The 23921-nt window shown below is 41.9% G+C and overlaps 12 protein-coding genes across 12 annotated transcripts; 10 read left to right on the forward strand and 2 right to left on the reverse strand.

Annotated features, from left to right (window-relative positions):
* Positions 1 to 1760: 1760 nt before the first annotated feature.
* LSM04_009380 (uncharacterized protein) lies at positions 1761 to 2780 on the forward strand (the record flags this gene model as incomplete). The annotated part of the gene is made up of 1 exon (XM_067331714.1): positions 1761 to 2780. One exon carries the CDS (start codon positions 1761 to 1763, stop codon positions 2778 to 2780), a length of 1020 nt encoding a protein of 339 aa, XP_067190263.1.
* A 2415-nt stretch (positions 2781 to 5195) lies between these two features.
* LSM04_008922 (uncharacterized protein) lies at positions 5196 to 5550 on the reverse strand (the record flags this gene model as incomplete). Its single annotated transcript, XM_067331715.1, has 2 exons — positions 5196 to 5264; positions 5317 to 5550. 2 exons carry the CDS (start codon positions 5548 to 5550, stop codon positions 5196 to 5198), a joined length of 303 nt encoding a protein of 100 aa, XP_067190254.1.
* Positions 5551 to 5893: 343 nt separating this feature from the next.
* Positions 5894 to 6643, reverse strand: LSM04_004542 (uncharacterized protein; the record flags this gene model as incomplete). Its single annotated transcript, XM_067331716.1, has 1 exon — positions 5894 to 6643. The coding sequence occupies one exon, from the start codon at positions 6641 to 6643 to the stop codon at positions 5894 to 5896; it is 750 nt and encodes a 249-aa protein (XP_067190200.1).
* A 134-nt stretch (positions 6644 to 6777) lies between these two features.
* Positions 6778 to 7356, forward strand: LSM04_002278 (uncharacterized protein; the record flags this gene model as incomplete). Its single annotated transcript, XM_067331717.1, has 2 exons — positions 6778 to 6959; positions 7200 to 7356. 2 exons carry the CDS (start codon positions 6778 to 6780, stop codon positions 7354 to 7356), a joined length of 339 nt encoding a protein of 112 aa, XP_067190171.1.
* Positions 7357 to 8175: 819 nt separating this feature from the next.
* On the forward strand, positions 8176 to 8937 carry LSM04_003573 (Histone-lysine N-methyltransferase DOT1 domain; the record flags this gene model as incomplete). Its single annotated transcript, XM_067331718.1, has 1 exon — positions 8176 to 8937. One exon carries the CDS (start codon positions 8176 to 8178, stop codon positions 8935 to 8937), a length of 762 nt encoding a protein of 253 aa, XP_067190186.1.
* A 930-nt stretch (positions 8938 to 9867) lies between these two features.
* Positions 9868 to 14814, forward strand: LSM04_007337 (uncharacterized protein; the record flags this gene model as incomplete). The annotated part of the gene is made up of 1 exon (XM_067331719.1): positions 9868 to 14814. The coding sequence occupies one exon, from the start codon at positions 9868 to 9870 to the stop codon at positions 14812 to 14814; it is 4947 nt and encodes a 1648-aa protein (XP_067190223.1).
* Positions 14815 to 15300: 486 nt separating this feature from the next.
* Positions 15301 to 15885, forward strand: LSM04_003532 (uncharacterized protein; the record flags this gene model as incomplete). Its single annotated transcript, XM_067331720.1, has 2 exons — positions 15301 to 15483; positions 15688 to 15885. 2 exons carry the CDS (start codon positions 15301 to 15303, stop codon positions 15883 to 15885), a joined length of 381 nt encoding a protein of 126 aa, XP_067190184.1.
* Positions 15886 to 16173: 288 nt separating this feature from the next.
* LSM04_004445 (Derlin) lies at positions 16174 to 16791 on the forward strand (the record flags this gene model as incomplete). Its single annotated transcript, XM_067331721.1, has 1 exon — positions 16174 to 16791. One exon carries the CDS (start codon positions 16174 to 16176, stop codon positions 16789 to 16791), a length of 618 nt encoding a protein of 205 aa, XP_067190199.1.
* A 347-nt stretch (positions 16792 to 17138) lies between these two features.
* LSM04_005850 (Sterile alpha motif domain) lies at positions 17139 to 18522 on the forward strand (the record flags this gene model as incomplete). Its single annotated transcript, XM_067331722.1, has 2 exons — positions 17139 to 17147; positions 17248 to 18522. 2 exons carry the CDS (start codon positions 17139 to 17141, stop codon positions 18520 to 18522), a joined length of 1284 nt encoding a protein of 427 aa, XP_067190211.1.
* A 434-nt stretch (positions 18523 to 18956) lies between these two features.
* On the forward strand, positions 18957 to 20108 carry LSM04_003605 (uncharacterized protein; the record flags this gene model as incomplete). The annotated part of the gene is made up of 1 exon (XM_067331723.1): positions 18957 to 20108. The coding sequence occupies one exon, from the start codon at positions 18957 to 18959 to the stop codon at positions 20106 to 20108; it is 1152 nt and encodes a 383-aa protein (XP_067190187.1).
* Positions 20109 to 20453: 345 nt separating this feature from the next.
* LSM04_000927 (uncharacterized protein) lies at positions 20454 to 21587 on the forward strand (the record flags this gene model as incomplete). The annotated part of the gene is made up of 1 exon (XM_067331725.1): positions 20454 to 21587. One exon carries the CDS (start codon positions 20454 to 20456, stop codon positions 21585 to 21587), a length of 1134 nt encoding a protein of 377 aa, XP_067190143.1.
* A 362-nt stretch (positions 21588 to 21949) lies between these two features.
* LSM04_000167 (Protein kinase domain) lies at positions 21950 to 23335 on the forward strand (the record flags this gene model as incomplete). The annotated part of the gene is made up of 1 exon (XM_067331726.1): positions 21950 to 23335. The coding sequence occupies one exon, from the start codon at positions 21950 to 21952 to the stop codon at positions 23333 to 23335; it is 1386 nt and encodes a 461-aa protein (XP_067190130.1).
* Between the last annotated feature and the right edge of the window lie 586 nt (positions 23336 to 23921).

Consider the following 23921-nt stretch of genomic DNA (forward strand, 5'->3'; position numbering starts at 1 on the left):
ATGAGCAAATCAGGCCTCACGCAACACCGCATGTCTCAACACGGGTATCGGCATATTCGCGCGCATGCTAGCCAACGCACCGGCTGCGAAGAAACAGCGCTGCATCTCTTGAGTTGCCCCGCCCTTCGTCCATTGCAAATAAAGTATGCTATAACAGATATTCCTCTCCAGAAGCTGTGCTTTTCTAAACAGTTAGCCCAGTTCCTTCTGGCAGTGGAGCGGAACTGTGCGATACCGCAGACTTCGTGGTCCAGAACCCCTACGCCTCCTTCCTCCACCCCTGTGGGGCCAGCGACGGGCTCGGTTATGGAATCCCTGAGAGGATTAGTCTCAAGAGACGCTTGCCGCGATCCCCAACAAGCAACAAAAAACAGAGGAGATCATTTGGGCCCAATCATTAACTAAAAAACCAAAAATAACAAAAATTAATAGCAAAAGAAGAGTGGCCGACGGGCTCTGGGAAAGGATGGTGGGAGCAGAGAATCTCTCGTAGGCTGTTTGCTGTTCATAGGCTGGTTATGAAAATAAAATAAAGCAAAACTTGAAAATAACAAAACTCAAACAATAAAAACCCAAAATAACAAAATAAATATTACAAGAGCTTGAGAATCCCACAAAACGAAGGGATTTTTCTCTCAAGCACCGCTCTCCATAGACAGCAACCTTGGTGCTCTACGGTGAGAAGCTGGTAGCCATACCGTTGGGTAAAACCCATAAAGGCACGAGGCATAAAAAAAAAAAAGCAAATTTCAGCACGGCAGAATCAATGAGCTGGGGGAATCGGACTGGATGTGAGTTGCTTCTCAAGAAATGTGCTAAAGGAGCAATGACGAACTAATGAAGCACGCCAGCATGTTTTGCAGTGAAAACAAACCAGTGTTGCAGTGCACATCTGATGGTTTAACCCTTGGAATGTGTTCCTCCATTTCTGTGTCTGAAGAATTGTCTCAGGAGTGGCACCGCTGCTTTGAGAGAGTTGTGCTTTGGCCGTGTGTCGTTCTCTGTGGGATGGGGGTCCGATGTTGGAGAAAGATGGGTTGCTGAGGGGTATATATGTGATCGTACCCTCCTCATATGCGTTGTGGAGGGGGTGGGGGATGTGTGTATGTTTTTGTTTTTTTGGAGGGCACGGGAAGGAGAAGTTGGAGGCGAGGCGGGTTGTGCAGCACCCCTCTACTCTGCCCCTTGATGGACTCTGCTGCCGTGTGTCTGTTTTGTTATTCGGCACTCTGTCAGTTCCCAGTGCTTCTCCTGCAGTTGGGAGTAAACGCTGAGTGTGGGTGGCAGCAGTGGTTTTCTTGTTGCCGCATCATTGCGGCCAGAGATGCTCTTACTGGTGGAGCATGGATGGGTGACGTGGGATGTGCTTGTTGTTGGTTTTTTTGTGTGAGGGGTTGGTGTGTTCCTTTTTCTTTGGTATTTTATGCAAAACGAGTGTGTGTGTGTGTGTGATTTATTTCTAAATGGATGCCTCATTCAATTATTTGCCTTCAGGGTATCCCAGTGGTGCTCGTTACGCTGGGTTCCATGTTTTCCCATGGTTGCATCTTCAGTCCCATTGTTGTTGTCCTGTTTCTCTCTGTGTTTGTGCTGCCCTTCACCCATTTCTCTCTGCCATGTGTGTTAACTGTGCGTCTCTTACTCTTTTTCTCTTCTTCCTTGTTACCACAGACCCAAGCAACCCACAGTGAAATTGAATAACAAGGATGCTCGTTCAACTGCGCCGTGTGGTGTACTTGTTGGTCCTTCTGCAGTGCTCTATGAGCGTGTCTGGGGCAGAGGGAGTTCCAGGTGGAACGGCGTTGTGTAAGAAGCGTGGGAGTGAGTTCGTGGTTGCGGAGAATATGTTAAATGGGGCTTTGGTAAACTTGCATGAAGTAATTAAGGATGGAGAGGCATGTTTGAAAGCATGGGGAGAAGACGTGGTTGCATGCAATAGGAATGCTGAATTCATGGGTGTCACCGCGAATGAAACGGCCGATCTCGTCAAGAAAATAATGGGAGCAGAAAATGGTGCCAATTGCACTGTTGATACGACAGTTTCGGCCTTGAAAAAGGAGGTGGATCAAAAGAAGGCAGCGTTCGATGAAGCCGTAAAAAAAACGGAGCGGTTGGTGGTATTGGCGCGTGATGCACAAAAGCTATGTTCGGCTGTCACTGGTAATGTGGACGACCGATTCTTGCGATTAAGCAGTACACTGAAAAACTATGAGGACCACCTCGGCTACAAAGAATACAGCGTTTGTGTGACGCCAGAAAAAACGGAACGCGTCACGGAGGTCAAGAGGTTGCACGACGAGTTGAGTGGCATCAAGAGAAGGCTCGATGTGATGAAGGGCCACACGCAGGTTTGCAGGGTTATCGGCGGAGCAGTGTCGCCAGTGGGTATAATGAATAAGGCACTTAAAGATTTGTCCAGCACCTGTGGACAGGAAATCACGTCGAGTGAAATCAAGGTTCCAGTGGAGGGTAAAGGGGAGAAGAGTGAGAGATATGACGAAGCAGTGATTTTACCAGATGGAAGGCTTCGAAAGAATGCCACGGATAAGACAACCATGGTGTCCATGAAAGCGGGTGAGCAGTTCCCATTTATAAAAGGGAGTGCGTTACAAATAAATAAAACGACTGTCCAAAGGTTCAAGAAGACGTTCGATACGGCTAGAAAGATTGTTATTGAGGAAAGAAGAAAGAATGAGGAAAAACGGTTGGCCGAGGAATGGGAGAGGAAAGAACGGGAAAAAAAGGAAAAAGAAGAACGCGAGCGTGCGGCTGCGGCGTAGAGGGGGAAAGAAGAGAAGGAGAGAAGGGATGCAGAGAAAGAGGAAGCACGGAAAGCACGAGAAGAAGAAGCGATAAGGCTTGCAAATGAGGCGAGAAAGGCCAAAGAAGAAGAGACAAAAAATTTGTCAGAGGTTGCGGAGAATAAGGCCAAAGTAGAGTTGAAGAAGAACAGGGAAGCCGAAAAGAAGAAAGATGGCAGCAGCAGTCCTGCATTGTTGCACGGTCCCTTGTTGCTTCTTGTTCTGCTGTGTGTGTTGGGTTGCACTCTTGTGTGCTGATCGGTGTTTCCATGACGCACAGCTGCACAGTGTTAACTTTTGTTCGACTGGACATGGATGCATTGTAAGGTCACTTTTCTTTTTAATGGATCTGGAAATTTTTCTTCTTTTCCAGTACGATAAATCTCTTGCTTGTTTGAAATGGATACATCTATTGCATTCCCTATGGCGCTCATCAGACGACAGACCATCTTTTTTGTGATGGAGTGTTCTTTTTCTTTGTTCGCATTATCTGGGTTCTGTTTTCCCGCTGTTCACTGCGTCTGCCTGGTGTGCCTGGTGTGTGTGTGTTCCGTAATGTTACTAACTTTTGCTTTTACCCATGGGAATGGGATAGAATCCCCAATGTGTTTTAATTGCTGTGACTGAAATGTGAAGAATGGCAGGGAGTTCAAGACACACAAACACGCACACAGTAATAACCTTCTCTTTCTCTTTGTGTGTGGACTGTCATCATGTGTGTGCATCAATCCCATTGCTCGCCCTGTACGAAAGGCACACGAGCACACCAACTGCAGGGAATTGTGTTCTTGTCTCCTGAACATGTTCGCATGATGATCACAGCTTTCCTTTCATTTTCTTTGTTTTTATTGTTTTGTTTTCCCCTTGTGTGGTGCTGTGTGTGCGTGTCTGTTCTGCTGCATATGGTGGTGTGCTCCTCGAGCCAACCAATAGGCGTGGTGCTTTGTGTTTTCCCGCGCCGTGCATCAGTACAGACACGCAGTCCTCTGCAGAACAATTCTTTTATACACTCTTCCCTTCTTTCTTTTTGTGTGTGTTTTCTTTTCATAATTAATTGGCACTGTGTGTGTCTCTTTTGCGTTTCCCCATGCACCTTGTGTGTGTTGGGTTTTGTGTGATAATCTCTTTTTATTGCTAATTGCAGGCTGCAGGCTATGCAACCAGTGAATGCTTGGTCACTATACTTTTACCATATAATAAATACTCTCGTTATGAACCACAAAGTGGGTGTGACTGTCTTCAGGCATCGCAGCCACATTGAGTCATGAATTTCTTTTGGTTTTCATTTTTGCTCTATTATTGTGTCTGCCTCACGCAGTCACTCTTTTTTCTTTACATTTTTATTTTGGTGAAAATATTGGTGGGTTGCGGGTGTTTGAGAGTGCCCTTCCTATGTGTGTGTTGGGGTTTCTCCTCGCACCGCCCACGTAATGAAAACACATTTCTTTGCTCTCGCCTTCTCTCTCTGTTGGTGGTGTCGCTCAAGGCATGACCGCGAGTATATTTCTCTGCCCTTGTGGTGTAGTGTGTTGTGTGTTTTGCTTGAGTGACTGCAGCCTGCGGGGAGGGACTGAGACTGATCCGCTTCGGCTTCACGTAATGGGTTTGTTTTACTTTTTGGGGTGCGTATTGATGCAATGGTTTGATTGGTGTGCAGTCGATATCCTGTTTTCTTTTTTTCCGTTGCTCTTGTGTTTTCTGTTCCTCTCTGCAGGTGTGTGGCTCAGTGTAGGGTTTTAGTGGATGCCTTAGTGCCTCTCTGGCATGGGCATGTGGGTAAGATGGAAACTCTGTGTTGCTGGACCGCGCCGCTGCGGATTCTGTGGGGTTGGTGTGTTTCTGCTGGACGCTGATGTTTGCGGTGCGCTAACTGTCGGCGTGGCGACATCCCCGCCGCGTGTTTGAGGGGCTGGAGTGAAGGTGCGGTTCCTTCGCGTTGTGTGATTGGGGCCGCACATGGGTGGTTTGCTGGGATTCCCTCTGTTGTGAGTTGCAATCTGGCGAAGTGATGGTGAGGGGCTGGGCGAAGAGAGCATGGAGCCATGTTTGTAGTTTGATTCTGCTCTGACTCTGTGGTGTGTTTGCACTTCTCCTTGTTTTTTTCTGTTGTTGTTGATTGGGCTGCAGTTAGCGTGTGCGGCTGTTATGGTTGGTGTGCCGTGCCTCCCCGCCACTTTCTCTTTCTCTCTATCACTGTGTGTTTTTGGGAATGTGATGTGAACCATCGAGGCATTTGCATTGACCACAACGTGATTCTCGGACCTCTTTGCGCCAAGCCACCCAACGCAGGCACGGGACTGACATGCCACACTTCTTCCCCTCACACACCGTGGCTCCTTTCTTTCCTCTCCTCCACGCAAACTCGCATCCCGTCCTGTTTTGCGTGGCTCACGCTCAGCGTTCAACTCTTGCATTCGGGGGAAGGGCATTCCAAACGCGAAGGCTCACGGCGGCGTGGGGCACCTATATACAAGCACGCCTGGAGGCTCATCCTGAACGGGATCGCACTCCGAACGCAGTCGCGTTGGCCTGGTCGAAATTCCTGTCCGACGACAGTTGCGGCGCGGCATGCACTCCAAACATGCACGTCACACAGCAACACATCAACACAAAAACACAACCACTTTTTGCGTCCCTCTCCAAACGAGAGAACATGCATGGGCTGGCATGAGCGGCATGCTTCGCTTCGGCGGGGCTCGAGGGGCACTTTGCGTCCCGAGGCGCTGAACCTTGAGGCCTGAAATATCATGCTCAGGGACTTTGAACTTGAGAGAGATAGAAAGGAGGTGAGAAGGAGAGGGGAAAGGATGAAACCCGGCAACCATTCTGCACGAGGCGCGAGCCGCTCGTCGTGGGGCTCGTTGTCGGGTTTCGCCCTTTACTTTTTCCCCGCGACAGTGAAGCAGACGACGCTGTGGCCTCGACATCGCTGGCGTCTTGGCGGAAAAGACGGGGCGGCGACGGGAGAAGATGTGACCCCACCGCCGTCTTGGAAGGAGGGCGATGGCGCAACCCCTTCCTTCCCCTTACATTCCCGGCATCCGTCTCGCGTCATTTCGCCGGGCCGTGGGCAGCACGCACGCAACCGTGGGTCAAGGGCATCCAAGAAAACCCCGCCCTGAACATGGCCGCTGGCGACGAGTTGGGCGGTATGCAACTAAAATCCTGGGGGGCGAGGGGCTTGCGCTACAAGGGGGGCCCTCTGAGGAACAGACCCGCCTTGCAATAAGGACTGCGGATTTAAAGAAAACGGCAATCACCACACGAGCACTTTCCCCCATAAGAACACTTTCCCTCTGGGCGGGTCCGAAGGAGGGCCGGGCCCGCACTCCGGGGGAATTTTCGGTTTGGCGAGTGCCGTGCGTTTGCCGCTGCTGTGCGCTATCGGGTCTCTTTTCGGCGGTATTGGGGCACATTTTCGCACACAAGCTAACTGTTGTAGGTGGTGGGTTTTGCCGGCTTTCTCCCAAGAGACCCGTTCGGCCATCGGGCGAATGGATTTCCGTTTCTGCATTTGGGCGGGCCAGCAGGGTGGGTTTCATCGTCCCCACTTGGGGTCGGATGGCGCCGTGGAATTTTGCTACGCTTTCGCAGGCGTTTTTTGCGGCACAATCCAGGTTGCCCGGCCGGGCGGGGGTGGGTAATGCCTTTGCCGGTTGGGCAGGGAAGATTCGGACCGGGGGCGGAGATGACCAAGAGCATTCCCCGGCGCGGTCCCGGAGTGGTGCGGCCGGAGGTTTCACTGGTGCGTCTTTCAATCGCAGCGTGGCGGCAGTTGGGCTGAGGCAAATGTCTGCGCGAACGCCGCGGGGTGCGGGCAGGCGCCCCGTCTCTTGGTGCATTGCTTGTTTGGTGCGGGGGCAACCCCTTTGCAGGCACAATAAAAAAAAAGATAGAGCCCCGACGGCCGCCCCAGCCAAATTTAGGTGTTTCAAAATATCGGGGCCGAGTCAATTTTTTTTTTACAAACGCAGCAATGTCCGGAGAAAAACGGCCGCGCGCATGGTTCGCGATCGCCCCGCCGTCAGCAATGCGCGAGGAGGGGGCGCCGGCCTGTGCGGGATGGCGGCGCCTCGTTGTTTTGGGCCGCGGGGCCTGGGTCGAAGGGCCGTGTTGCGTGATCCGTGGAAATTGCTTCCGGGTTTGGTTTGCCCGGCCGTTTTTTTCAAAAAGGATCGGGTTGTTTTTTTCCATCTCTTGTGTTTTTCTTGTTTCTCTGAAAAAAATGCGTGCTCGGGTGGGTGGTGTTAATTCTTGCGCTTGTCTTCCTCTTGTTTTTGGTTTGGTTGTGGGGCGAAGGGGCGGGGGAAGGCATTCGGAAGACAAATGCGCACGGGATATTTTCGTTTGTTTTATCGGGGTCATTCTCATGGAAATCGGCGGCGCTTACCAACACAGAGTTTTGGCAATTTGTCCCCGCAAGGCTTTCAACAACGATAATGATAATAGAAGGGTAACGGGAAAAAATTTCTCAACGTCGGAAAATCAGGACCCACCCGGGTTTGAACCGGGGACCGATCGGACTGCAGCCGATTGCTCTACCACTGAGCTATGAATCCGTCGACTGCGATTCCTTAAAGTAGAACAATAATACTAAAGGATAGGAAAAGAATCAATACAGAGAAAAAATTTCTTTGCTGTAAAGGTTTGTCGCCCTCAAGTGCGGGAATGTCCCTGGGCGGTGGCGCGGTCATTTAGGAATAACCGTCATTCTTTCTTGGTGTTTTTTTGTCTCTACCCCACCTTTACGTTTTGATGGAAGGGTTGGCGTTGGCGGAAGGCGTGGGTTTTTTTTCTTTTTTTTTGTGTTCTTCCCGTTTGGGGTTCGTTTCCACCGGGCTGCCGCACTGGCGGGAAAGGCGGCGTTCTTAGAACGGGAAAAACAAGGGTTTTGTATGATGGTGGGGTCCGTCTTCCCTTACGTAGTTTTTTTTTTCCGAGCGTGGGTGCTGTTTGGGTCTTTTTTCCCCCCTTTCTGCGGTGTTGTGTGCGTGTTTTTCTTTCTTGTTTCCCTGTGCCGCGGTGGTGTGTTTCCTCCTTTAAAAGAAAAAAAAAGTTATTTTATTGTTTGGATTTTGATGTGTGGTCTGTGAAATAATTCTTGATTTGTGTTTTTTTTGTTTTTCTCCCTTTTATTGTTTGGTATCTTTCGTTCTTACTTGACACCGGAACTATTCTTGTATTATTTTCTTTTTCTTTGTTTACGTTTTTAGGGTGAGTTTAAGTGATGGTGGCTAGGGAAATCCTTCTCATTGCAGGGGTTTCCTTCTTCGCCTTCGTCTCTTCTTTATTGCGACCGAAACTCTTTCGTCTGGTTGCATTTTCTTCCGCAATTGGCTGCTCTGTAGGTTATGGATTGAGTTTTATAAATAATATGAAAAAACATTCATTTAATGCTGTTACTGAACCTATTGTTATTGGTTCTCCTCCTGCAGATTTTAACGAAATTTCACCAATAATTTTTCATCACCTTTCAGAGAAATATGAGGAATTAGGTCAATTGGATTTGGGAGAAGAACACCTTACTGTAGAACCCAATGTTTTTGCGCAAATAGGTGTTATTGATGTGGACGGTATTAGAAAAATGTGGACGTCAGTGATTCTACCACAATTACGCTTAAGTATTACAGGTGGTGCTTCCCTAACTAATGTAGAAGGAACAATACCTAAACTTGAAGAAAAAACGGTCTTTTGTGATATAGGAAGTGGTGTAGGAAATGTGTGCCTTCAGGTTTTGGCAGAGACCCGTTGTAAAAAAGTTGTTGGTGTTGAAGTAATTCCTTCACGACATCGTAATGCCGTAATAGCTTTCGCAAAAGCTAAAGAGTATTACCCGGAATTTTTTGGTGGCAAGGATGCAATTTTTCTTCAAGATGACCTGGTAAAATGTACTTCGCGTTTGGTAGAAGAAAAGGTAAGTGTGGTTTTTACACATTCTTGGATGTTTGACGATGAGTTAATGAAAAAGCTATCTAAAGTCGTTGTATCTGTTCCTACTGTGCGTTGTGTGGTGACTTCACGCAGACTTGATGCAGAGGTTTTATCTGAAAGCCCATTAAAACTCGTTTCTAAAGTTTATCTAAGTGCTGACTGGAATGAACAAGCCCCTTTTTACGTTTATACGAAACTTGAGTAATGGGTGTTTTTTTTTTCTTTATCTTGAAGAATCTGGAAGGAAACTAGAAAAAATAAATTGTATGATTTATAAGGGAGAAAGTTCCAAGAAGAATACCTTGATGCAGGTTGAAGAGAAAAAAAAGTACAATGAGCTATTTGAAGAAGTACAATTCCATCCCCAAGGAAAGGGGGAAAATCAAAAAAAAAAGTGCTGTTTCTTTTGTATCTGTCTCTGGATAGAACCTTGTATTTATTGCTTCTTGTAGCGAAACGAGCGCTCCTTCTGATAAACAAACTCTGGTAATAAAATACAGAGACGCAATATGTTTTCTTTCTTGTCGAAATTTAGAGTCATTGCTCAGATATTCCGATTCATTTGTTACCTTAGATACAAGGTGTTGGGCATGTGGGCATTTCAGGGGGTGGTGGGGGATCTTTTTTTTGGCAGGTTTATCCCTTGCGTTGAACTTTTCCAATCAATATTCTCTGTCCATGTGGGTGTGTGTCAATTATCGCCAGAAGAAATCTGTTTTTTTTTTTTTTTTTTGCAATGGAGGAAAACCATGACGACTTCGTTGCTGCTGTAATTTCCCCCTCATTTACTTACGGGGAATTGTCTTGATACTGTAGGCAACCCATACATAAGGGTCTTATTTGGTTCATTCATTTATTATTCCACTTTCTTTTAAATTATATATATATATATATATATTATTTACATTTGTAGTATTTGGAAAGGAAAATCGAGTAGATGCTAATATTTAAGTATCTTCACTTTTTGTAGTTATTTTTACATTATATTTCTGGTATATTCCTCTCAAAAAATAAAGTAAAAATAAAAAGAATTTGAACTTCTCTTTATTATATTTTTTTCTTTCCCCGTCTTGTCCTTTGTTATATTTTTCTTCTTAACAAAAAATCTTGCTATGTATTTGACAATAATAAGGAGATGCAGCGGATTCGAAATGATCCTAGTGATGGGGAACTTACCCTCTCTTTAGGGGGTAATGATGACCTAGGTGAATTTGTTAGATCCCAGGATGATGGAAGTCAACATGATACGGAACACTTCTCATACGACGAGGATGACGTAGTAATGGCAAGTCAGTCAATTAGTCTTGTTAAAGAAATTATGAAACGTTTAATGAAAGTACAAAAACAAATTAAGATGTTAAAAGAAAAGATCCAGACTCTTGTGGGAAGGGATAACTCAGAAACAAGAGTCTTATCTCCAGACCCTGGAACTGATACAGAGGATACTTTTACTTTGTTGAGAAAATATGATGAAATTCATTTTTTTCTTTGGGGACGTTTAACTAGAGTACTTCATGAGGAACATCAACGTTGTGCTGATGTTTACACAGAGACACTAAGTATGCATGATCGTGTACCGTTTGAGTCTCTTACCCATGCTATTCATCATAATACAGCTTTTTGTGATTATATGGGGGAAATTATTAGTTCTAATCTAGAACGTGATAATTTATCTACTTTGAATGAAAATGATCCTGCACAGCTTGTTTTGATTCAGCACACCAAACGTTTGGAAAATACTCAAATTGTTGCGACATACGCTGCTTTACTAGTTGTAGAAGGTTCTCGGGAAAGTTTTTTAGATCCTTTATCTATTTCTGACCTTTGCAAAATTGTTGTTGAAGAAAAGAGTCGTCGAAAACGACTATTGGCACTCTCGTTAACATTTAGTATGCTTGATCAAAGTGAACAGGCTATTGGAGAAGTGGTTGGACATGACTTACTCAAAATTCTCTTACAGAGAGTGAGACATCTCGTTCATCGTATTTTCGGATATCCTGAAAAACGAGTTTCAACATCTGCTCGAGATGGTAGAGGATCACCTTTTAGGTACTATTCTGCTGTAATTCAAAGTGATACTATTTCTCCTCTTAGTTCAAGAAAGGCATCACCTGAAATTGTATCAGAAAAGGTAGTTGGAGATGAAAAAGGGATGACGCTATCATCGTTATTAATGGATCAGGGACAAAATATTTCCTCTTCTTCTCGTTCTCCAAATCACGGGTATAATTTAGGTAATACAAAATTAAGAGGAAGATTATCCAATAATGATGGAAACGGAAAATTACATTCTGAAGAAGTAAATATCACATATAATACTAACAGAAATGATACCACTGAAAGACCGACAAAGAAAAGAAAAATTGAAGATGAAGAAAGTATTTATGAAGAGGATGTCTTGAAGACTTGGTACCCTAAGAAAGGTGATATGGTGGGCCGAGGTCCTGCATGGAGTTTCGATAGTCAAGCTGGAACTTGCGACATTGGTGAAATTGTAGATGTTACAGCAACTGATGAAGTCTTGGTACATTGGTTAAAAAATGTTGATTCAGTTAATGAAAATGCTGCAAAATATCGCGTTTTTCGTTATAAGTATAAAAAACCTCATGAAGAAATTGTTTTATGGGACCGTTATTTGGAAGTTCAAACTATGAAACCAAAAAATATTAACTTTAAACTAGAAGAGTTTATGTTAAATTGTGCTCTAGTTGGGATTCTTTGTCATCAGCGAGAAGCTGTATTACCTGCTTTACAATTTCAAGCGATAGAATCTATGGTCCATGTACTAGAAAGTGTTGACTTAACAAATGTTGCAGCCTCTACTAATAAGATAGAAAAATATACTGAGGAACGTGAAAGAAAATTACTGGGAAGTGAAGAAGAAGATGGAGCTGTTGATGAAGATGCCTTAGAAATTCATTTAATGTGGGATACTACACTTTATTTAGCAAAAGAGGAGTATCGTCAAGTAAGAGAAATCGTAGCGAGGGTGGTTTGGGTTTTAAATGCCTTGCTCTCTCATAAAAAATTAGCTTTTATTTTTCTTGAATTAGATGGTCTACGACAAATTATGACTTTAATTAACGGACATTTGGAAGTTTCGACTACATATGGATGTTGTATAGTACTCTCTCAATTAGCGAGAAGTTCTGTACTTGAAAAACTTCTTCGAGATCACAGCGAATATTTTGAGCCCATATTAAAATTTATTCTTCATCAATGGAAGAATGCTTCTAACCATGATGTTCAAGGTAGTGCTGGAGGTTTTCTTTTTCATGCTTTAAGTTTTCCTTGTGTTGTTTCATTCTTTGACGCTTATCAAGGTCCACAAACAACTCTGGATATAATAGAAAAACTTTTAAAAAATTCAGAGGAAAGATTTGATATTGTTTGTCCAGGATTATCTTTGGCAGCATTAAAGTGCTTTTATGTTTATCTTGTTTCTCATTTAATGCTATCTACTAGGGTAATATTTAGAAAACATCGGTATTTATCAGTTTTGGTAACAAATTCTTCTACAGAAGTCTCTTTACCCAGAGATCCAGCAACAGTTGAGTCTTTTCTTGGTTTTCTTTCAACAACTTCATCATCTATTCCAGATATTTCGATTGAAACTGTTCAAAGTTTGCTTGCTTGTGATAGAATTACTCCTTTTCGTTCATTAATAGACAATAATTTTCATCAACTTTTACTACGTTGTACACAATTCTATTTTACCCAGAGTCGATGGGAGCTTCTTGCGGCTTCATTAAATGTTCTTTGTGTTTTATCAGTAGTTCCATTTGTTAGACCTTTAATTGCAGACGCTCGATACCCTGAATCTGGAATTGTACATTTAATAATGATAGTGAGTGATTTAGTTGCAGCTTTTCAGAGTGGAAATACATCTAGGGAATTACATCTAATACCATGTGTCGCTACTTCATTACAGATCCTTTTGCATTTAACAGTACCCCCAAATGATAAAAATGATGAAACAACTGTAGCTACCTTTAATAGAGTATGTAGTGTTATAAGAGCGAATGATGGAGTTCGAATTTTACTGGAGGTTTTAAGAGTCAAAAAAGATGCTGCAATGTCTGCCAAACTACATTTTTTTCCAGTGGTAGCTCGAGCTCTACAATTGATGGTAACTCTTAGGCGTTATGCTGATACTCGTATTCTTTTTGATGCGCTAGGAGTTAAAACGGTGGCTCACGAATTACTTAAACAATACGAAGATGTTCAAAAGGAATATATTTCTATGATGGGTCCTCGTTATTCAAGAAGTGAGGTTCATGCAACTGGACGCTTTATGGATAATGTAAAATGTTTCTTATCTGATGAAACAAATCAAGCGAATTTAACAGTTTCTGTAGATCCTGTAGAATTAGAACAAAGACAAGCTATCATTGCTCGTTCTCAGATCAGTTATTCACGGGATTCATTATTAGAACTAATTGCTCGCCATTTGGAAACTGAAGGATTACAAAACGTAGCTTCGATTCTACGACATGATGCTCATATTTCTTCAGATTTTTCACTTTTACATCAATCAAACAATATGACAAATGATGTAACAACTGTATCAAAAATTGGAGCACCAACTCTTGATTCCATAATACGTTCATATTTAAGACAACAACACGAAAAATGTACTAACCCTATTGCTACACTTCCTCAATTTGACTTAAGAAAAAGTCATGTTTATTATCCACCAGCTGCACCTATTGATCATACTCGAAACGCTTTTAATAGGAGATTAGCCCAAAAAATGGGTATAGATTTTTCTCTACGTATGAGAACTAATGAAAATCATCTCATTTATCGATATCCAGGACATTTGTTTGATATTACCGGTGGTGATGATGATGGATTACAAGGATACAGTATTGCATTTTGTGATAGTGGTGAAACTTTAATTGTGGGAACATCAGAAGGAGGAATAGTTCTTTTTGATACTTTCCCAGATGACTCTTCTAGTGATAAGTTGTTAGAACAACATCTGGCTTTTGACAATGATAGTGTTTCAGATATTTTTGTATCAGATGACGGTGTTCTATTGGCAGTAGTAAGTTCTGATCATATTGTAGCTGTTATGAAACGTGATTCATTGCCAGTTGTAAAGTATCGTGTTGAGGGCAGTCGAGCTGCTAGATTTTCAAATTCCAATACCCATCTTTTAACAACATGTGATGAACAGCATTCATGTAGGTTGTATGATATTTCGGCAGAACGTGAAGTGCATCATTTTAGTGATCCATCATGGGTTGGTGAAAACTTAGACAATGTAGCTACTTTTGATGCTACATCTCAACTTATATTAAGTGACGCCGTTCTTTGGGATATTCGTTGCAGTGATAAACCTATATGCCGGTTTGATCGTTTTACCGAGTCCTTTTGCAACGCTTTTCATCCTTCTAATCTTCTTGTAATGATTGACGAGAAGGTTTGGGACCTTCGAACTTTGACAATTTTGCAAACAGTACCCTCTTTTAAAAAAGCCAGCAGTTTTCATGCTAACCCATACGGAGGAGTCGTTTACAGCTTTCGTGAGGCTTCCGATATCGCTAATTTTACCTCCCCAGTTCTCTCTGTTGTGGAGAGTTACACCTTTGAAACAGTTTTTTCCACTGAGGTACACCCACCATTCCGAGCTTTTGCACTTGATCCATCGGATCGCTACTGTGCCGCTATTCTTGAGCAGGATGTTGGAGCTGTAGTACGAGTCTTTTCCACTTCATCCGGGCCGCTTCCAGGGAAGCAATCATTCCCTTTTCCTCAGAACGAGCATGAAAACGGGAGTGAAGGTGACTTGGGAGATAATGAGGAAGAGGATGAATTGGATCACGATAGTTTCTGGTCTACCGCAGACGAGGGTGACGATACAGACGATACAGACGATGACTATGATGAAGAGGATGGAGAAGAAAGTGAGTTGAGTTACACCGGAGCTGCGTCTGATACAGATTCGTACGGAGGAGATAATTTTGAGAATGGCACGCTGACTACAGGTACAGACGACGTGGACGGACTTCAGCAATCAAGTGAGTCCTCTGAAGGGACAGAAGAACTACGTGATTCATCTATGAGTTCAACATAGGATATACAATATCAATGATGATAACGATAATAATGATAACGGTAATATACATGTTTAACATTATAATACTAAAAGGAAAAAAAGTGATAAACATTTTTTTTTCTTTTTTTTTTCTTACTTGTATTTTGACCCACCCCCACATTCACAACAGTTTGCTGAGAGTAGAAAAAATAAATTGCAGTGAACTTCTTTTTTTATTTTCTTTGGTTACTTTTTTTTTCCCATTAAAAAATGGTTTTCTGTGATTTCTGTTTCCTGTAGTGTAGTGCGCAACCCTTTTGGTACTCTATGACTTATCTGTTTCAAATGAAAATGCAATGGAAAGCGAAATTCTTCTGAAAAAGAAATGATATACCGCCATCCCTGTTTTTCTTTTTATTTGAAATATTCTTTGCTATTGTGGATTTATGAGCAGTCTATCCTTCTGTGTTACTTTTGCTATTATCTTTCCGTCGAGGGGGATATTCATGCAGGAACGAGGGTTGTATGAAAGGTATGTCAGACTTCACACGTGAAGATGAGGAAAAACTGGAAATGTTACGCTCAAGTAAGGAACTTGGCTATTTGCAACTTGATGAAACCAAAATGTTGCAACAATTGGAACAAAAGTACGATGCGTTTATAAAGGAAGGATTACGTAATCTTGCCTGTATGGCACCGCGACAAGGTGTAACAATGTTTTAACTGGGATATGTTCTTGTATCATGGCCTATGCTCTGTTTGGTTTTATCTTTTGTTTTTGTCACAATATTTCTACTCTATTCCTAAGAGAGTAGTGGTAGGTGGATCTACTCTCTTCTACAATGACATATAGAGTTTATTGGGCTACTACTTGCTGCGGCTACGCTTGTGGGATTCACACGGATTCGGGAGCGTCCTTGTATTAAGAGAACTGTTCTTATTTCGTGTGCGTTAACAACGGCGGCACTGAGTATAGTGAGTTTTATCTTGCTTCTCAAGACTCGTAACACAGAGAAATTTCAATGGGATGGACGTGTGGGTCTAATTGTTGGGGCGATGGACATTATCATTATGGTGATGTCAATACTGCTACTCTTCTCCCGTTTCTAGTTGCAAAAGAAAAAGAAAAGATTGTAAAATAGCGATAAGAAAATAGGAAAAAAAAAACAAGGGGATAACTATAAATTAGAGGGTGAATATTATTTGACGATGTAGTGTTTATTTATTATTATTATTATTATTATTATTATTATTATTTTGTAACTACTATGTTTTTCTTTTCTTTTTTCTTTTTTTCTTTTTTTCTCCTGTCTCTATTTTATAGTTTTGTACTGTTGAAGGGAGTATACGTGTATAGTTGAACGTATCATTACACCTTTATTGTACTCTACTCGCGTGATGGATATTAGATTTCCGCACAATATTCCCCCAGTGACAGGAACGCTGCTACTACTGTCAGTAGCCTCCGTTGTGCTGGTGTCCTCTGCTCTCGTCCATCCACTGCAACTGGTGTTTAGTTCTACCCTTGTCTTTCAGGAGAAGCAGTATTGGAGGTTAATAACAAATTTTTTCTTCTTTGGACGAGTAAACCTTGAGAGTATTATGGAGCTTCATTGGCTTTATTTAGTAAGTAGTAGCACTGAACAACAATACTTTCGGTGGAGAAAATTGGATTACTGCCTTACCATTATGACAGGAATGCTTCTTCTGCTTGCTATTCGAAGTCTCGGTATTATTGAGTCTCCTTACCTTAGTTTCGTATTCTGCAGAGCGTTGACGTACCTTTTTTGTCGTTTATTTCCTGAACAAGAAGTAGGTTTATTTGCCATTTTAATCTTGCCAGTGCGACTCCTTCCAGTAGTTTTTCTTGTTATAGGGGCCATTCTCGACGATACGCGAGGAATAAAAGCAGATATAATAGCAAATTTAGTAGGTCATGTCTTATGGTATATGCTTGAAATTTTTCCACGCATTACGAAATTGCATCCATTACGGTTGCAACATTACTTTTTCTGACGATACTGCTTTGAATATATATATATTTTCTTTTTGTAGTCATAGAAGAAAAACTGCATCCATACTTTTGCTATTCTTCTAATTACATATGTATGTTCGTTGCCACTCACTTAACATGCTTTATTTATGGAGTACGATATCTATGGATGTCTCACCATTACAAAATCTGTGATTTGCCTTTTTTGTTGCTTTGTACATATACGTATATTTATCTCTCTCTCTTTGTATGCCTTTGTGTGTCTGTGTTAGTGACCTTTCTACCTACTCGGTTGGATTAAAAAAAGGTTAAAACCTCGTAGGCAAGTAACAAGGAAAAAAAAAAAGAGAATAACAAAAAAAAAAAAAAAATGAGTTCTGTATCCGTTTGTTGTGAAAGGCAAACCGCATCCTTTAAAAAGGCCTTCAAAAAGAGATTTGTCACTTGAACAGGGGTCACGCAGGTTATCCTACAGTGAGGACGACCGCAAACCAACAAAGGATGTTCTTATTATAACTAAAGTGATAAGATGTTGCCAGGTAATGGAAGTGAAAACGTCAGAATTGCTTACTTTAATGATTGATGGAAATCATGAAGATGGTAGAGAAGATCAGTGGACCCTCCGCATGCCAAGTCGTCAAGTCTTTGATGAGTGGAATGAAATCCTTTGGAATGCATGCGCTGCTGCAGGATTAATGGAACCATACAATTGTGGTTTACCACCTGTTGATCCACGTACAAACGTGTCCTTTGCTCAAGTTCCATTGGAGTACCTTTATAAGTTCGCCGTACTTGAGAAAGCTCTCATCCACTTCTTCGTTCCTGTCACATTATTGACACCATCGCTAAAAAAGGATAGTCATTCAGGGCAGCACATTTTGGTGGTGGGAGACAAACCTATTTACATATTTAATCAAGCTGCTCTTATGATGTACTGCAGTCTTATCAGTCATATACGCAAAATTCACCACGGGGAGGATGCAACATTTTTCGCTGTACAGATAAAATCCCCAGCACCCGACATTGTTGTAAAAGATTTCTCAGAAGGTGTACAACTTGCGTCTATTCTGAGTAGATTATTTGAGGTAACTACTGGAAAGAGATTAAATATCATGCCTATTAACGTTCCCACTGCTGAATTACTGGTGGATTCACAACAGCTAAGTCTGATTGGGGATGAGGGATATAAACTAAAAGCTGTTCCACCAGGTACTAAAATGCTTCTTCGTCAGGCAATCGATGCAATCAGGGAAGCAACAGGTGGAGTATCGGATAAGAGTGAAAAGCAGCAATCTCAAGATATGGGAGAGGTTACAAGTGCCCTTGATAACACAGACATTGATTCTTCGGATCCTCTTACAAAGCTCCTCCACAGTATTGGACTTCCACAATATAGACCAACGCTGCTGAATCAGCACGTTGATTTGGACATTTTACAGCGTATGGATGCCTCAGATTTAATGACATTTGGAGTCACAAATGAATCCCACTGTCATAGGATTCTTAACGCGGCTATGAGTTCAGAAATGGATGCCCTTAAAATTACAAATGACAAGCCGACAGCATCAACTGTTACTACTACTACTACTACTACTACTAATACTACTACTACTACTACTACTACTACTGCTCCACAGAAGAGCGGCGTGGCCGTTACGCTGAGCGGTGATGATGATGATCCCCTCGTTTCCAAACCTCCAGCGAAAGGTGCTGCCAACCCACCTATAATTATCGACGATGATGATGACCTCTAGGGTTCCTCACCTTGTTTTTGTTTTTATTCTCTCCTCCTTTCCATCAAAAAAAAAAAAAAACACGAAAAAAAAACGTGGACTGAGCGAATGAGGTGTCTCTAATTACCTTGTTAGTACTCCTGATCTTTATCGTTATTTCGTAGCAAGTTTTCTATACCGTACCTAGTTTTACGATGATATTAGGTATATCCTTATTTATTTATTTTTTAGTTTTTATGTGGGTATACAGAGTGATTATTGCTAGTAATACCTCCTTTTAAGTGAACTACTCTTTTACTGATATTTTGTTTTCTTTTTCTTTTTGCTATATGGTACATCTGTAATTATATAAGTGCTATGTTTTTTTTGTTTTTGATTTGACTTTCTCTTGCTCTTACTTTGTGTTTATTTTTATATTTATATTTCCATTGCATACGCGAAAAGGGGATGGGGGAATGTCTCGTGCATTTCTAGAGATGTGCCCCAAAAGGCACCTCGTTATACACATGGACATAAACAAAACAATTATTCAAGTCGATTCTTCTGGTGGAAGAACTATGGAGGATGTTCTTAACAGCAACGTCGCAGCGAATGTCTTTGGAACTCAAGTAGGGGAAAAGTGGATAGCCACACTGGGTCCTCACGACTCTGGGGATCGTTACAGTTTAATGACTTTTGATGAATATGTTGATAACATGCATTGTGAGCCGCCAGGTATGCAGGAACTTCCCAAATCTGAAAAGGATAAAATCTGGAGGAACATTTCGGAAAAACGGAGATCTATATTACGCATGTTTACCCATGAAGGACAACCAGGAGAAAAGTATAAGCATCATATTGATGAGCAAAAGGCGGTGTTAACAGCGGCACCTGATTGCTTCATTATACCTTCCTTTTTTAAACTTGTTAACACGCTTTCTGAACTTAATTGGTCTTTCACTCTAATATTCAGAACATTTGGAAACGATTTGGGAAATGTATTGAAAGAGTGGAAAAAATTTGTTTTTGGGGAACATTTCTATAAACCTCAAGGAGATATCCTTAAACATATGAAGGAAAACTACATCCCTGAGGCAACCGGGTGTATTTTCCGTGAGAAGGAGAAATTATTTTTTTGTTTAGGTCCAGATAAAGCTGCTACAGTTTGCCAACCTGAGGGCACAGAGACATTATCTGCGGCCGAGATTTTGGCACAATTGTCAAGAATGCCTTCCTGTAAGAAGGTTTATGAAACCAATTTTACTTTGCTCCACAACCAAATTTTGGAATATACTGCAGCAACAAATAATATTGGAGGACTTGTGGACTATTATCCTTTTTGGGCACAAGGAGCTGAACGTCGTAGCGGTGGAAAAGTTTTTCCGGTGCATATCAGACTTTTAGAATCTCTTGTAGAACCCCTATTTTACGTCTTTTTTGATGATAATATCTACATTGGAAAGGAGAAGTCTATTGTGGACATGAGAAATGCCGCAACAGGAGAGAGTATTGTCGATAACACGACAGAGGAGAAATATTGCGTTGCAGTTAACCCATACAAGGCTATTGTAGATGAAAATTATTTTGTAGATTATCTGGTACAAAAAATCAAGCTACAATTAGAATGAAAAGGTTTTCTGCGAGTGTTAGTGTCTATATATATATATATATATATATATATATTAAGTGGGGCGCTGCTGGTACTATGTGAAGATTTTTATTTACCCTGTCTTCATTGTATCTCCATTCTTCTGGGAGTGTCCTTTCTTTATTATTATTATTATTATTATTATTATTATTATTATCCTCCATTTTTTTTTTATATATATTCTTTTTTTTTCCCGGATTCTAATCGTATGGAAATAGTAGTAGGGGTGGAGTGGGGAGGAGGAGAAGGAGGAAGCGAAGTGAAGAAGATACTAATAACAGGTTAGAATTTCTTACTTGTGCTACTCTTTTTTCCTTTGCTGATTATGACGGAATACAAAAGACTTTTACTGCTGGTAACACAGCTTCGTGAAGAGATTACACAATTGATTCAAGCCTTTAAAAGTGATGATGATAAGGATGCTCTCACACTACATGAGTGGTCAACTTCTATTCAGACATTGATCACAAATGGACGTCCTCGACTAGTTAAAATTCTTTATAAAGCTCTGGAGACAGATCCTGATCGCCAAATATACAATGAAAAAATGTGTGAAGCAATACAAAAACTATTTGATGAATTCTTGGAGTGTGTTGACACACTTTTTGAAGCATCTATGAAAGATGAGATCTTGTCTTTGGCAAGTAAACTTAACTTTGAGGAGTCTCCATCGCTTTTGTGGGCACAAGAAAAATATGATCAATACATGCTACAAATGGCGCAAACAGAAGAATGGAAAAAGCGTCTCGCAATCAATATTGCAGATCTGGTGATATTTGAAGGACAGACTCGTGCTGTTATTTCAGCAGAGGAGAAACAAGAGCGTGTGGGATTATTGGATGCTAAGAATACAGATAAAACAAAAATATTGAAACTATTAAAAGATCGAGAGGAAGCAAAATGGAAAGCTGAACTAGAACGTCGTGCAGAGGAACACAAACGTTTAGTGGAAGCGGTTAGTCTTTATAGGGATCAAAATATTGATAAAATACTTCTGGGTGTCCCGGAATCTTTACGAAAACTTCTAGGTTCACATATTTTAGAGCTACTGCGGGCTCTTCGAACAACACCAGAGGATAATAATATTCGACGTATTAGGTGTAACAATGTAAGAGTGATGAGAGATTACGGACACATTAGTTTCTGCAGTGAATGTCGTTCATGCAGTGATTTTCTTTTTTCTGCTGAGATCCTGTGGTATATGATGGGATACCAAGTAGAATACTCCTCCTCACCTACACAATCTCTTCTTAGTGTAATTGAGAGTAATCCACCTATCCAATTACCTTGCGGTCGTAATGCGTCAGAGCATGTTTTTACAGAGATAGGCTTCGAGGAGTACTCTGAGCGTTTTTTTATTCTTCACGAACCAAACCCAATTGAAAATGCGAACGAGTGGATGACTTGGTATGCAACATTGGAAACAATGACACGTAACTTTGAGACTTACGTGATGTGAATAATGGCGATTCTAAGGGAATGTGAAATATTCATTTTTCTCCCCTACTTGGCACAAGTATATTTTCTTTCTTTGTTTATTTTCATTCATTTATTTATTCTCTTTCCTTCTTTATTTTTCAGTTCTCTTTTTTAGCTGTTTTACCTACCAATCCAATTACCCTTTCGTACTCTCTGTCTGAATGTTTTGTATCTATCTATGAATCTTCATATACCCATCCATCTTTACATAACCAAAATAAAATAAAAAAAAAAACAACAACACGTCTACCCTAATATTTTTCTGATTTTGTATTTTTGTTATTTTTATCATTTTTATTATTTATTCTTCATTATGATTAAACGAATACAAAAGCACAAAGAATGTATTATGCACGTAATATGCGGCGAGACTCCTCGCAGGTGCCTCACCGCTTAGCGTACCCGAACCGGTATCGCCCGCTGGCAAGTAGATCCCCCCGCAGTACACTTTTGCGAGAAAAAGCATCAGATAAGAATGGGACACCTCCTTCAGACCGCTACGCTTCCCATTTAACGGAATATGAAAAGAAAGAGATTCATAACTATAGTGAAGTGTACTACGTAGGCCAGAATTGTGAGCGTAAAATCCCTGCCCCGGTAGAGGGCGGTCAGAATAGTGGGTATGATGATGAAAGGGGAGACTATATAATAAGGGTACATGATCACATAGCTTACCGTTATGAAGTGTTGGGTCTTTTGGGAAGCGGATCTTTTGGTCAAGTCGTAAAAGCTGTTGATCACTGCAAGGGCACCACGGTTGCACTAAAAATTATTAGAAACAAAAAGCGTTTCACAGCGCAGGGCAAAATAGAAGTTCAGATTTTATCACATCTTGGGAAAGGTGACCCAGGTGGATTATACGGAATAGTTAAAATGTTTGATAGTTTTTCGTTTCGTTCTCATATATGCATCACATATGAACTTCTATCCATAAACTTATACGAGTACTTGAAACAACGCAATTTTCACCCATTGTCGTTGAATGTCGTACGTAAAATTGGTGCTGGAGTCTTGGTTTCCCTTTCCTATTTGTGGCGTGAAAATGTTATCCACTGTGATTTAAAACCTGAGAATATACTTTTAAAAGCCCCAGACCGGGCTGCTGTAAAGGTGATTGATTTGGGATCCGCCTGCTTTGAAAATGCACGCATCTACACATACATCCAGTCTCGTTTCTACCGTGCCCCGGAGGTGATCCTCGGCTGCTCGTACACTAAGCGTATTGACCTCTGGAGCTATGGCTGTGTTCTCTGCGAACTCGCCACCGGCTACCCGCTGCTGCCGGGCGAGAGCGAGCAGGAGCAATTGGCGTGCATCATGGAGTACTTTGGCCCCCCGCCCCGCGAGATGATCCTGCAGTCCCCCCGCAAACACGAGTTCTTCGACCCCGCCGCCGACTATGCCCCCCGCCTGGTCCCCAACAGCCGCCGCCGCATCCGCTATCCGGGCACAAAGTCCCTCGCCGCCTTTCTCGGACTCCCCGACGGCGACCCCTTCCTCAGTTTTGTGCGGCAGTTTCTCTGCTGGACACCGGAGGAGCGTGTGCCCCCGCGGCGGGCACTGCGGCATCCATGGATAGCAGACGCCTTTGAGGAGCCGCCAACGCAGCAGCGGCAGCTGCCGACAGCCACACCGGAGTCGGCTGTGTACGCGGCAGGATCAGTCGGGTACGGGGCCACAAAATCTACATGGAATGTACCCCATCTACCAAAGATTGGTCCTCGTTGAGGAGGAGGAGGAGGAGGAGAAGGTAAAATAAGAAGATGGAAGCAAGAAGTAAACAAAAAAAAAAAGAAGACAAGAATGAAGAGGTGTGTAAGATTCATTTCTCTTCTTTTTTTTTCCTTGTATTCTATCACTCTTTAGATTCTTCTCTGGTATCCCAAGCGGGTTAGGTGTCTGCTTTTCTGCATCACAAGCATGCATGGTACGTTCAGAAACACAACGGGAAGGTGATGTTATGGTATAAGAGGAAGGCAAATTGAGGTAAGGAGAAGTCTAACGACTTGTCAATAGGAAAAAAAACTCAGAAAATGATCACATACACGCACACACAAATACAAACACACACACACACAAAAACAGAGAGGGGGAAGAATATATGTATATTGCTGGATTTTGTTCACTGCTGTCTGTGAAACAAGTTCTTTTTTTCTTTTGTTTCTTTGTTCTTCTTTTCTCTGTGGTCTTTCTTCGAGATAGAGGAGACGCTAATGATGATAGTATATCTGCGTAATTTTCTTTTGTTCATTGTGTATATCTCTTTAGGGAAAGTTTTTTTGTGATTTGTGATGTGTGTGATATATATATATAT

This window comes from Trypanosoma melophagium (genome assembly GCF_022059095.1).
Source record: "Trypanosoma melophagium isolate St. Kilda chromosome Unknown ctg29segment0, whole genome shotgun sequence".
NCBI classification, from domain to species: Eukaryota; Euglenozoa; class Kinetoplastea; order Trypanosomatida; family Trypanosomatidae; genus Trypanosoma; species Trypanosoma melophagium.